This window comes from Trachymyrmex cornetzi, unplaced genomic scaffold (genome assembly GCF_001594075.2).
Source record: "Trachymyrmex cornetzi isolate Tcor2-1 unplaced genomic scaffold, Tcor1.1 scaffold375, whole genome shotgun sequence".
NCBI classification, from domain to species: domain Eukaryota; kingdom Metazoa; phylum Arthropoda; class Insecta; order Hymenoptera; family Formicidae; genus Trachymyrmex; species Trachymyrmex cornetzi.
The window spans coordinates 253,184-267,681 of NW_017298480.1; the positions used below are offsets into that span (position 1 = coordinate 253,184).

At 33.8% G+C, this 14,498-nt stretch overlaps 1 protein-coding gene across 1 annotated transcript in view; it reads right to left on the reverse strand.

Moving 5' to 3' along the window:
- Positions 1 to 14,498, reverse strand: part of kl-2 (dynein heavy chain 2, axonemal kl-2) — a 58,341-nt gene that overhangs the window by 31,597 nt on the left and 12,246 nt on the right. Inside the window, exons 12-25 of the mRNA XM_018511514.1 lie at positions 14,119 to 14,370; positions 13,389 to 13,516; positions 12,954 to 13,072; positions 11,927 to 12,041; positions 10,570 to 10,703; positions 10,297 to 10,490; positions 8,783 to 9,011; positions 8,533 to 8,684; positions 8,200 to 8,450; positions 7,004 to 7,224; positions 6,801 to 6,915; positions 5,927 to 6,098; positions 4,327 to 4,502; positions 2,338 to 2,500 (exon numbers count right to left, since the gene is read on the reverse strand). Coding sequence (XP_018367016.1) covers positions 2,338 to 2,500; positions 4,327 to 4,502; positions 5,927 to 6,098; positions 6,801 to 6,915; positions 7,004 to 7,224; positions 8,200 to 8,450; positions 8,533 to 8,684; positions 8,783 to 9,011; positions 10,297 to 10,490; positions 10,570 to 10,703; positions 11,927 to 12,041; positions 12,954 to 13,072; positions 13,389 to 13,516; positions 14,119 to 14,370 — 2,421 coding nt within the window. The remainder of the gene's footprint in view (positions 1 to 2,337; positions 2,501 to 4,326; positions 4,503 to 5,926; positions 6,099 to 6,800; positions 6,916 to 7,003; positions 7,225 to 8,199; positions 8,451 to 8,532; positions 8,685 to 8,782; positions 9,012 to 10,296; positions 10,491 to 10,569; positions 10,704 to 11,926; positions 12,042 to 12,953; positions 13,073 to 13,388; positions 13,517 to 14,118; positions 14,371 to 14,498) is intronic.

Genomic DNA, 14,498 nt, shown 5'->3' on the forward strand with positions numbered 1-14,498 from the left:
TAACTGTAACTTCGTTACAAGTAACGAGTTACTTCCATTCCCTGAATAGCACAGTATTTAATCTTATTTATTGCGTACGAATAAGTTTTACATAAAAATGAAAATATAAATACACAAATGGCGACAGGATGATTATTGTTACATAATGCCTACTAGACATTTTATAATTTATATAAAATACGAAAGACAGAAAAGAAAAATAGAAAAATAATAAAAAATATAGCCGTCCTCTTCTGACATTTTTTTATGACTACATTACTTTCTCTTATAATTCGGTATCATCAGATTTAATCCTAGCTATATACACTCTTTTTTTACCTTTACATTCACACTTGGGTTTCTGGGACCCCATCCATATTTGTTACAATAACTTCCGTAAAAATGGATATATTACAATTAATTTTTTTTCAATCGATGGAGAATTGATGAAGGAATAAGTCCATGATATGTCAAAGTCGATAGAATTAAGGAGCTTCGAGAGATAGGTTCAAAGAAAAAGAAAAGTTCAAAAACACGAAAAAAATCTCGATTTAGCAAATTGCTGGATTTTTTGGGACCCTAGTGTATATAGCTAGGATTAAAATTTTCCGAGTATATTTAAGTTCTTTTGAAATAATAGTCTCTCAAATTTAAGTTCTTCCGGGTATAAGGAGCACCTCACAGCTTGTTTGAATTAAACGATCATTGCATTGCTTCTATCACATATGACGTTGTTCGCTAAGATAACTAGTTACGTGAAGTATGATGCGTGATAAGTATATCGTGAGTTTACGACCTTGCCTTAATCATGTAACATGAACTATTTGATGCGATCAGTATCGCGAGAAGTTCCCTCATTAAAATACAACGGCGCACTTAAAACTTTACCTAATCGGACATATGTAGAACGGTGTCAAGCAATCCCTGTAATCGTCAGCCTCGCTGACCTAACCAGGGTTGTATTACACCGCCAATGTGTCGAACAGTAAGCATTACCCACGCCGTCGTGTGTTACCCACGCGCGTGACAGACGAAATTACGGCTGGCCACGATCTGGTGCCAACTACGTGACTAACTATAGCGCACGAGCGATAACCACTGAGAAACTTCTGTTTCAACATTGCTAAACGGGGTACGGCGACCGACTAAATACATCGCAACGCAATATCACAAAGTAATTTTGCAAATGGTTCCGCAATCGAGTGCATGTACGTATGCCATTACTTGTATTTACCATACAAATTCACTTGGACGACTTACATTTTTACAGAGTATTTACTGTCTAAAAAAAAGTTTGAGTGAATTGGCGATGTCGTGTACTTCGATAAAATCTTTTTTTTTTTAATGATAATTTAACGGAAAGTAGCATTTTATTTTCAAATAAAATTGCACAAGATTTTACTTTCATATCTAATCAAATATTAAAGAACTTTGCTATTTTGGACTTTTCGTATATGATAATGAATTGCATACTGATCGATAGAGGAATGATGGACTACTGAATATCCTGCTGAAAAAAGACTGCCAGAATTAGCAAATCGATTTTTTAAGATCATATAAAGGTTATCATTATTTTTAAAATAGGATAGAATCATTTTTTTATATATTATAATTTCTCTAATTATTTTGCATATAAAAGTATTAAAGTAGAGTCATAAAAAATCAATAATTTACGAGATATTTTATATTTTATTCTGGCATCTTGACATCTTGAAATAAAATATGAAATATCTCATACACTATATTCATTTTTTGGTTATTATACCTTAATACACCGAATAATGGAATAAATCAATTGGTATAAAAAATTAAAACGTATAAAGCATTTAAATAAGGTGCTTTCTAAAAATTGCATACTGCAAAATGTATAATTTCTTTGAAAAACTATGTGTTTTTTTTACTATGTGTTTTTTTTAAACCAATTGATTTATCTCATTATTTTGTGTATAAATATATTAAGATACAGTTTATATAAAAAAATTAATAGTTTAAGAGATATTCCATATTTCATGTCAAAATATGCCGATGTGTGCAATGTATCCAATGTTTCAAAGAGTATATCTCTGAACATTTTGATCTTTCAACAATAATCTTTTATTTTAGCTAAGTTTTGTTATATATATATGCGTGGGAACCTATTTAAAAAAAGGATAAGGTTTTTTTGTGTATGTAAAGATTGTTCAGTTTTACACCAAACAATTAAATATAAAAGATCAAACCTTAAAAAATAAATTGATAATACTTTTTCAAATATTTACTTGTTAGAAGAGAGTAAAATGAAGATAATTAAAATAACAATTGTAAAACGAACATCTGTTTAACTTTTTCCAATTAAGTGAAATATTTAGAGAAACATACCGATCAGTCAGAGGAGTTATTACAAGTCTTCCGGTGTTACCCAGATATTCGTGTCCGTATGTGAAACGAGTGTTTGTTTGTCGAACAATGCAATCTTCGATATCCGTTTCCCAATAAAATCTTAGCTGCGACTGCCACTCGAAATCAGTCACATCTTTACAATCTGGAAAATTTAGAAAGTTTGCCTTTTTTTCGATTTACCGTTTATTTTTATTTGGATTAACGTAAAAAACGGATAAAGTTCCGAAAACGTTCAACACCCGATTATCATGAATTTTGGCAGAAATACTCTAAATGATGTCAAATGAATGCCCTTGAATGGATTTTCACCGACAAGAAAGTTTAATGCCAAAAATGTTTCAATGAAGTTAGGGAGAAGTTTGTTCTTATTATTTTCAATATACTACACTGTTTATCGCAGTTTATATAGGAGTTGAATGGAGAGGATGCGTATAAAGAAGGAAAATATTTATTGTGTTAAACCCATATGCAACAGTACAATTATGAAAGTCGTGCATCCCTTTGGCAGGGAGGGGAGTAGGGTGAAAGTCGCTTCATGTGGAAAGTCAAAACGTGCAACAGTACAATTATGGAAGTCGTGCACTCCTTAAGCCGGGGTAGAGGGGGGTGAGAGTAGCTTCGTGTGGAAAGTCAGAACCCACGTGCGACAGTATAATTGTGGAAGTCGTGCGCCCCTTAAGCAGGGGGAGGAGGGAGGTGAGAGTCGCTTCGCATGGACAGTAAAATATATTTTAAAGCAGAAAATTTTTGTTCTATATAGTAAACAAAATTTATATTATTTTTCGAACTTATCCTCTACATATTATGGAACTTTAATTTACTATATCTTCTAAATCAATGCTAAACATATGTCAAGATCAAGAGCATCGGAGCTGCTTCCATTATTGTCGATATTTACCATATTTTACCCTCACCCCATAATAAGCACAAACTTCCATAACTTCATTCAAACATTATTGGCATTAAACTTTCTTGTCGGTGAAAATCCAATCAAGAGCATTCATTTGACGTCATTTAGAGTATTTCTACCAAAATTCATGATAATCGGGCGTTGGACGTTTTCGGAAGTTCACCCTAAAAAGCATATAAGAATAAAAAAGTACAAGAAATGTTATATAGCCGAACTATTGCTTTACAATATTAATGTTGCTAAAAGTATAATAATCTAATTTCTTCTTTTTTTTTTTAGTTTACGAAACGGAAAGAAAGATTTGAAATGCCGCAATTTTTGAAAAAGAAATTTAAACATTAGTTCAAATTGTAAATGCATTATTATTATCTTACATGAAAAGAACAATTTTTATTCGTTGAAGTATCTAAAAATTTAGTTAGATACACAAATGGATACAAACCTGAAAATAATTTTGTTAGACCATTAAAATAATTTCGTAGGAATCTGAAGTATGATAATCAATGTTACAGAAAATTTTGATATTTTAACACGCAATTTAAGCATTCTACATAATTAATTTAATGGTCCAAACAAAATTATATCCAGATCTGTATCTAGCTAAATATTTAAATACTTCAGCAAAACCGTTTTTTCCGCAAGAACTACAGCGAAAAAGAATCAACACGTATAAAAGAGTTATTATGTGATAAAAAGAGAAGAACTTTTCGAAGTATATTTTTGCAGATTTTATATTGAAAAAAAAAAACAAATCCACTCTGTCACATAAGTATATTTTTTACAGTATTCTTTTTCGAGATACTATCGATATACAAATTTACGAGAGGGAACGCGCCGGCATTTCCTCACTGCGGTGCATCATATCGCCAACGATATAATGCCAGGACGTGATGCGGTTGCGTCGCATGGTTCTATAAAGTCCGTAATTTGTTGGTTACATCCGCGTGTACACATTGAGTACAAGTTGGTGAAACAAAAACGCATAGTGAACGAATATTGCACGAAGATAAAAGATATGATCGTGAAGATAGAGCATACGAATTGAATTTGACACTCACTCATTTTGTACATCTTTTCGATGACATCTCTCGCGTGTATCTCGATAACGACGATAGCCTTGAGTTTTAATCGATCCAACCTATTCAGATTGCCTCGTATAGCTTCCGAGTATTTGTCTAACGCCTGGGTCTGCCTCTTCATCAACTTTCGCAACGGCTTCTTTGAGTCCATCAGCCTTTAGTGCGTGGGTAAATCAAAACAAATTAGATTTAGTGAAGTAGCTAATGTATAATTTTGCAGCAGCACTACCTTTATACAGGGTGTACACAATGAATATCTTTGGTATTTTTAAATAATTAAAAATAAAAATGAACGTAGACACACACACACACGTTTCGGGGTATTTTATAGTAAAGAGTAACTAAACAAATTTTTTACAAAAAATACCAAATTTTCACATGTGTACCTATAATGGAGGAAGGATATCGAGCAGGTATTCCACTTTACGCCAAGTGCGCTAAAGTATGTCACTAATTATGATACTAAGAGTGACTGCAATTCATTTGCGCAAAACATTCACGTTCGGTATCTTGATGGAATGAACTATTGTCCTTGATTTACCTTCAGAAAAAGCAATCCAAGGGAATAATATCAAGAGAACGAAGTGACCAGGAAACGTACTTGGAGTTTTACTAAAGCTGCTCATGTGGAAGTTTAATAATATTTCCGTAAGAAATTTTTTTAGTCACCTTTTACAAAAATAAGTATGTGTATTTATTTTCATTTCTCATCATTTTTCAAAATATTGAAAGTTTATTATATGTACACCCTATATAATTTATCCACTCGCCTTTTTTTTAAAAAAGCTTCTAAAAACCTGGAGAAAATTATGTTTATATCTTTCTTAAAAAATATTGTTAAAGTAATGTGAATATTGTCGCCTTCTCTCTCTACAAAATTATTAACATAAGGTTTCTCATGTTCTTGTAAAGTTCAACGCGTAAACTGAAATAAGAGTAAGATGACGACGTAGCATTGCAATACACTTTTAGCAATATTGTTTCGTGCCGTCCGACGCATCTAGCGAGTCCCTATTTTTTCCGACCACGTGCGCCGTCTTTCGCGTTCTTTTTCCGAGACACTCGTGCAAAAGAAAGGTATGTATGTTGGGCCTCGCGTAACATGAGCATTACAGGAGAGACCCGGGACGGGAGGGATTTTATTCGGGAGGTAGGGATACCGTTGTAGGTATGGGTTAAATTATTCGCGGTACGGCTAGTATATGCAAATGAGAGAGGAAGAGCGCTGCTGCCCGAGGTGCCGTCGTCGGATCGCACGACGAGACGTAGAATATGCAAAATTTCTCTTATTAGAGTTGCCGTGTCTCCTGTCTCCCTCGGCCATCCTTCTACCGTGTAGGAAGGCCCTTTCTCACTCATATACATCGCACCATCTCGCCGTCCCGTTTCCTCTGACTCGTCTCGGTGTCCATCAGAACCGCCCTCACGTTTATCCCGTTTCCACCCTTTTCGAGCCGCCGCGTCGTGGCCTTCGGCCGACTCGATTCAAGCTTCAAGCTCGAGTCAGCTTCAACGGCCCTGTCCGCCTCACGTTCCATAACTAACGTAGCTAAATTTCTCATAGGCAACGGGCACTCACTTGCAGTGCAGCAGGGTGCGCGTGCAGTCGCTCGTCCATTGGATTTGAGTGGACGTAATGCTCGGCTGGCCCGGCCATTCTTTCACCCACCTGTCGCGTTTCGTGAGCATTTTTCGCAGCGCTGTCCGACACTGCCTCAACACTTCGCGCAGGGTCACTCTCATCGCGGCCTCTGCAATTGCCACCGTTTTATTCACGAATGCATCTCCCGCTGCAAATTCCCACCCTCTCACCTACTGGTCTCTCCCTCACTCTTCACCCGTTCGCGCTATTTCGTTCGCGCATTTTTATCTCTCGCTAACAGAAATCGAAGTTGCACGCCACCGTGCCCCAGGATAATTTACGGCTAGCGAGGGCCAATGTCGGGATTGAGCATAAATTATGGTCAATTTTCCACGTTGGCTTTTATTTACACGCAGCGAATGTACACTGTTGTAAATGTCACTCGGTGCTGAGCATACCACATGATACTGTAAATATTTGATGAAACCGCGTTCACACGTCGCTGATCTTTCTCCTAGTTTTCTACGACGTGCATATAAAAGAAGTTTGTCGCTTCCATATTTCAAGTGGTGGAAATGCCATTTTCGATTTTGCAAAAAGCAATTTACGATCTTATAAATTCTCACGTACATATTTTCTCAACTTGTGCACGCGTTCATGCGTGTAGATTCCAATGAGGTAACAGGAAATAGGATTTATGAAGATAATACTTAAACTTACAGAACAGTAACTACTATGTGTCATACAAGATAATCGGATTTTGAGATTAAGTCGAGATGGGTTCCAAGTCGTTTTTAATCAAATTCTTGATCAAATATTTGATATATTAATTTATTATTCCCTAAGAAAGTTATTATAGAAACGAACTCACCAAGATCACGTAGCCAATACTCGACTTGTCCCTCCAAGAAAACCGGCTCAATAAATTCAATGTACTCTTCATCATTTGAGTACATACCATCAGCCACATGTTTCCCAGTCAGCGACTGAAAACGAAAGAGTTTCGATATCAAGGGTCTTGGGGACTGTGCGTTTATGCAGAGAAAACAAGAACAAGTGGCTAGCGGTGAATACCCTGCCGAGCTTCAAGGACTTGATGTTCACGAAGAGTTTCCTGATGTTTGGCTGCATGAGGTCCGGTCGTTTAGAATGGGCCAGGATCTCCAACGTATCGTCGTTTGAGACGAAGTAGAGTCTTGGAAATACGCGTCTCTTGGTCTCCAGGTACTGCTCGAGCGCCAGTTGCAACGCCTCCAACTTGTCGTTGAGTTTGTTCAGGACTTCCAGCAAGCCAGCTAACAGGATCGCCGTGATGGAGAGCGGAGAAAAAATGCAAATGCTTTCAATAGAATAGATTTACATTATTTTACAGTACGCGTACGCGTCACTCGATTTTTTATCCTTTTTTTTACCCTCTCTCTCTCTCTCTCTCTCTCTCTCTGTCACTCTTTCGCCTTCTCTATTTTTAGCACCAAAAACGGACAGACGTTTTGTACGTATCCATTTACATTAATACTCAGACTCGGTACTAGCTTAATTTTAATTCTATATAGTTCAACGTTCAGTATGATCGTGCACGGTAAATATATAAAATGCCTGATTTAATAACCTTTTTTGTGTGATTAATTAATTATATTTCACACACCTTGTACTTACAATTAACACAAACGCTTTTTTGTAAAAATATTATGTTGAACTTTATATAGAGAATGAAGAACATTTATAATGCTACAAGAATTTTTATCTTCTTATATACCAATTGCATTTTTTAACTTCTTAAATATTTGTTAAATTAACCATGCATAATTCGATAAATTTTTAAAGTTGAAGATAAAGATATAATAGAAGTTGAAATACGTAAAACATAAATAAATGACAATGAGGGATAGAACTCTGGCGATAATTCGTGTTACATTAATTAGGTCAATTAGGAAATATAATGTAAAGACTTCAATAACGTAAATTGAATATTCTATTCTAGATATTAGAATTATAATACCGTTAAATAGTGATTGCTACAAATTCTTACAAATTTTTAAAGTATAAATGTATACTTGTCAAAAATTTTATTGCAAATATATAAATTGGACATTCTTGTTTAAATTTTTCTCTTCAAAGAATTAAACTGCGCTGCGTAAACTCGTAAAATTTTTATTCGTGTGCACGCGATAAAATACACAATCCGTACAAGTTTTTTTAAAAAATTTAATTAGGATAATGTCATGTTATAATGTACAAGTTCTTTCTCGAAACGTTTCTTTGATACATACGTGGTATATGAGTGGCTGGCAACGCCAAACCATGGGAAGCCATCCTTGACGTATGCTCAGCCAACTCGCTTGTCACTTTGTCAAAATCGTCCGTCTCCTTTGGAAGTTGTTTCTTGATATCCTCGGTGGTGAATACATTGTCAAGGTACATATATCCTCTCTGTAGTACCAACAACATTTCCAAAACTTCGCCGATCGTCGACAGAGTCTGCTCCCAGTACTCGACTTCCTGAGCAAATGGTTCTACGAACCTGAGAAAATTCAATATAGCTAACTTAATTTAGTATCATTAGAAATGTAAACGCGAAAATTCGTTTAGCAAGTGTAATGCACCTCGTTGACTTCATGGACGAAAGTTGCACCTGATGATCTTCCAAAGTCTGAATTAAGTCGCTTATAGCTTTCAATTTATATATTCCTCTGTCTTTGTACGGGATCATTGTAATCGGCATCGCTTCCCAAGTTTCCTTAATATGTTGGAGTCCCTGAAATGTTCGTCACATTAAATTCGTATGATCATTTTACAAAATACTGTTTTACGATTAATATATTATAACGACTCTTATCATTAACGACGACTTACGACTTCAATGGCGAGCTCCATCGTAGCCGCGTTAGAAATTTCGCTAATCTGCTCCGCAAAATTATGCATTTGCATTCTAATAATTGCATCTAGGGTAAAGTCTTTCGACGTCTCATCGAAATCTTGAGAGATCGTATCTTTAACCCGTTTCCAATGTCTCGGTTTTATCGCCGGATTCTTCAGTACCGTTATTAGCGGTAATGTATGTCGAAATTTATCGACCCTCGACCTAAATATACGCTCTTCAGTATAATGAATTATATAAAAAGAATTATTATATCTCTGTTGTTTTTATTAATATATATTATTTTAAAAGATTCTAAAAATATAAATTCAATACAATTTAAACACGATTTAATTACAAGATAATATTATCTTTTATAGTAATTCAGTTTCATTTACAATTTTTAATTTTTTCAATTAACAAGTAAAACTAACAAGTTGAAAAATATAGTTTTCTTCTTTTTCTAAAACACTTAATTTTTTTGGTTGTGTCATTTTTAAAGTAAGAGAACGATGTGTATATATTTTAAAAGGTATTTATGAAAATAAAAATATATAAAAAACACTTATCATAATTTGATCTAATTGATATATCTGTTAATATCACTTGTTAATTATAAAGCTTGTAACACTGTTTAAAGCTTATATTAAAGAACTGTAATAACATTAATTAAATATAAATTAAAAGTAAATCGAAAAATAAATTAATCTTTTTTTATTTCGAACTTATAGTGACAGTTTATAAATGTTTCTCTATATGAAGAATGTTTTTTCTTCTATATATTCTAAAAAAAATGTATTTTATATTTTCGTTTTATTTTTATATGTTTAGTAAAATAAGTTAAATTTTAGCTACTGGAAATTACATAGCCATTTATAGAACGTGCACTCTGATAGTTTCAAAAAGTATCGTCGAAAGGAGTGGTACAAGTATGCTTGGCAGTTCACGTAAACCGTGCGCTTTAGCAGTGCAAAGGTTAATAAGCGCTGCTGTAACACGTGGGATTAAGCATATTTGTCCTTTGCGTTATTTCTTGCGAAGTACTGCATTGGTCTAAATATGCTGCTTATGAAAAAAAAAAAAAAAAAAACAAAGAGAACAAAAACGTATAATTGTTTTTACTGGCGTTGTTTAATTGGTGATACATACGTACCTTCTAAATCAATAAACTTTTTTTTGGATTTCTCGCATATGCTACAAAAAAAATATCCAGCAAAAAGGTCCACTCGCTACAACGTTTGATATTTGATGTTCCAACCAATCATCAACAATTATTGTCGATTACGTCCCTGTGCACGAGCCCTCTCATCTTGCTGTCATTTTGAAAAATGGCTATCCATCGTACGAGTGCAGTTTATACGCGGCTGACCGGTTTCTAGTTTTCGCGAACCGATAAATTGACATCCTGCTAAAGGATGGCTCGCAAACACTACTTTGCGCCTCGTGAAAAATGCACGAAAGCGGCACATATTTACCGCGCGTTCGAAATTGGATTACAACTGGGTCGCACCTGGTATTCTCGACGATCTCCCAATTCTTTTCTTTGAGCTCCCTGCAGAGTTTCGTGAGTTTCCGTAGAAGGATATTAGCGGTTGTGTCCATCTCTTCCAATTCTATCGTCCAGAAATTTCCGGTTTTGTAACGTTCCCAAGCGTCGTTCCATTCGTCCGTCAATTGCCACACCAATTCGATCACTGCTACATCCTTCACAAGTAGAAAAGCATCGAAAAGTCGAATAAGCACGTGCAAGTGCACGAAGATGGTATATACGAACGACATTTACTTTATCGAGTTGCTCTAGTTCTCGCGAATCCGGGTAATTTATGCCAAAAATTGTCAGCTGTGATTTTAACAGACTTTCCCTGTCTCTCAAGGAATGTATTTCCTTCCAGAAGACAGTTATCCAATTTAAAGCGTCTGTAACAGCAACATAATAATACCGTAAGATAACTGCATTATAGATAAAATAAAGCAACATTCTCGATGAACAATACACCAGATTAAAATCAATTAATTTTTTTTCCTGATAAGTTGCTGCATTAATTCACTTAACGCTTGTAGCCAAGCATACACGAGATTACCATAATGGTTGCTCGTGTGTTTATAAAGACAAAGTTCACGTGAAAAAAACCGATCCGGAATCGACAAACGCATTTCAAACAGTTGGACGTGGTGCAAAAAGCGTGCTATGAATAAATAGCACGTTTGCACTCTGCGATAGGAAAGGTACTCGTTGGAACTTCTGTTCTATTTTTTTTTTAAATTTTCACGATTATATTTCAAATTATCGCTATTACTACGGTTACTTTTTCTAGCGTTTAACCCATTATAACAAATAAGTTGTAAAATATTCTTATCAAAAGTTTTTGTCTGATATCCTGAATACTTTGTGTTTTATTCTCCTTTTCTTCTTATATACTTTTTTCTTCTTAAATTTCAAAATAAAATATTATGAAATAATAAATATTTTTATCTAATATCAAAGAAGAATGTTAAAGAGAGGTCAATTTTTGTTCATAAAGGTATAAGTAAAAGAAATACCGTTTTTTGACTTCCTAAATACGATAATGTTAATAAAAAGTTCAAGATCGATAGAGAATACCTTGAAAATTGAACATGAACATAGATTTTGACTTCCTGAATACGATAATGTTAATAAAAAGTTCAAGATCGATAGAGAATACCTTGAAAATTGAACATGAACATGATATATTTGAACAAATTTCAATATTCTTACTCACTTTTCAAGGTGTTCCCCAAATGCCACAAACTTTTTAATAATTTTATCATATTCAGGAAGTCAAAATCTACAAAAAACACTATTTCTTTTACTTACATTCTTTTAGACAAAAATCGAACCTTTTTTAATATCCTCCAAAAAAGGGTAGATTTTAACGTATTCAGGAAGCAAAAATCGGTCTTTTTTTAACATCCTCCTTTAAAATGGTGAATAATATTTTACGCCATTCATTGTCATGCAAATCCATTATAGATTGCAAGATATTGTTCTAACGCAAGATATACACTGTCTCGAGGGGAGCGCTCGAAAAGATATGGCAGTTGATTTATGCAGCTACTCGACTTTATCTCACGACAAACGTGAATTTACACATTGGATAAGAATATGTAAACCAATTTACCTTTTGAATTCCAGTCAGATGTGAAAGGCCCCGTATCGTTAAATTTGCGTATTAAGGAGGATACAACTTCTTCAAACATCGTCGAATCAGTTAGCAATATTTGTTTAAATTCTTCCTACGGTTGTATTAAGACAATAATTAATAGTTAAAAAGACTACCCTTATTATATAAATATTTACATGTGCAAAATTTGAGATTTCTAATATCTTAAGATAATATCTAAGATATTTTTTTATCTGTTAACATGTTTTACTAATCCGGTGCAATCACCTGAGTCCTTTTATGTAAACGATCACTTGAAGTGTTTTTACATACCAATTAAAATTACTATTTATAATATATTGTATATTACTGATTGTGTTTTTCGATTTTTTAAATATTTCAGAATATTATAGATATTGATTTAATTAGAATTTTCTACAAAAAGTAGAAACCAAACAAAAATTAAACTAAATATAAAAACATTTATAAGTAGCTTATTATGACAATATCATTTAAAAAAATAAAAATTTTAATGAACATAATATCTTTTTATTGCAAGTTTTTGATAGAACCGCATATTTGAAAGTTCATAAAGAATAGTTATTAAAAAAGAAAAAAAATATGTTAAATAATAGATACCTATACGAAAAAATATTTTACAACAATTAATATTTTTTCGCCGTTGGGATATAAAAATCTAGGATTTATTTCCAAGTTAAATGTTGAATTTTATTTCATTAAAAATTATAGGTAATTTATATCATTATAATTATCAAACAGTAAGAAATTTGCATTCTGCTTTTTACGTTTTTTTATCAACTAACTTTAACTTTGTAAATACCCGAATGTTCTTACTATGTAAAACTAATTTTTTTAATTATATAAGAATTTCTAATGCGCGGTGAAGTAACGTCAAAAAATTGGGAAAGTATTAATTGACATCTCATTTTCCTTTTTAGATAGCGTTGACGCCGACGTCGACGCAACTCAATTTTTTATTATGAAGTTTCAAGAAGTTTTCTTTTATACCGGGAGAATATTGTACCTTTTTTTCAAGCAAAGTAACTTCGCACGTGGCAAGTAACTCCAAGTAAGCTGTCCAGGAGCGGTCGATGTCTTTTAATTTTCTCTTGAACTCGTAAGTCAGAGGCACTTCGTATTTTTCTGGAAATAATAAATTATACGTTCTCTCTTTCTCTCTCTCTCTCTCTCTCTCTCTTCTATGATGTACTATAAGAATGCATACTTATTTATAATTAAATGAATGTAAATAGATTAAGACAATTAATGTTCCTTCAGAATTTATTTGTAATTAAACATGAAATTTGAAATTATAGCCCACATGTCTCTAGTAACGCTAATACGTTTACAAAACTTGCAAATTGTGTTGCACATTCTTGAGCAATAATACATGGATCTTAACCGATTTTATAGAGCATCGACCTCCTTATTTAGCACAGAGAAACATTTAGAGGTTTACCCAAAGTTTGGCATTGCTCCTGGATCTTGGGGAACTCTTCCTCCTCTTTTGGAATCTCGGCGGTGAGCCTCTCGAACAATTGCAGCGCGGATTGCATGCTGATGAGATCCGTCGGTTCCTTCGTTATTCTGCAAACGAATGAATTCACGTACGATTCAGTTCGAAATTCAAAAAGGCCCCGCGACAGGATTTATGGGAGTAACGCCTCGCGAGCAACGCCTCTCCAATGTTCCGCTCAGCTTGAGGAAATTTACATTAATAGTATCGATCGAGGACTGAAAACGAATATAACTGAAGGATTCAATTATGCAATAGAATGGAATACATGATCACGCAGACACTCTAGGAAAGAATTTTCAGCATAGTAATGAGCATAGAAATAATGTACGCGCGGACTAGTTAATTCTTTTGAATTGAAAATGGGAATAAATTTATGTGTGTGTTTTTCTCTTTGTAGTTTCAGATGAGTATTTAAATATGAATTTTATTAATAATTTATGCAGCTCTCCAATAATTGTCTGTAAAAAAAACTTTATGTGATTTAACATGCTTTAAATTCCTTTTATCACATCACAAAAAAACTATTACCTAAAGCCTAAAGATATACGAATAAAAATCTCTAAGATATAAAATGATTTTTTCCCGCAATCCTTTTTCCAGATTGCATTTTTTTAAATCCTAAACGCAATCTTCTTTCCGCTTTGAATAACAACCTATGCGGGCAACTAACTTTGTAGAATTTTCAGCGATGTAATGATAAACGTGGTCGACCATTGCATCGGTCATGCGTAATAAAAGTGCGGTGAGTTTCTGTTGCCAGATTGAACAATGTTCGATGATAGTGGCTTTCAATCCATCAAAATTTATATCTAGAAAATGCACTGTCGCCATCGTTTCCTGTAGTTGGATGTTATTCATCACCTCGAGGTATTTACTTATGTCCGCGTCGAAGGATGCCGCTGTTGGTTTCAACTTTTCATATCTAATTTACAAAATAAATAATAAGCAAAGTAGTTTTATACAGAAACTTAAATTGCATATTTATGCAAATTAAAATTATGTAACATATAAAAATGAATTGCTAATGCCCTCTTTGTTCCTTGTTACTTT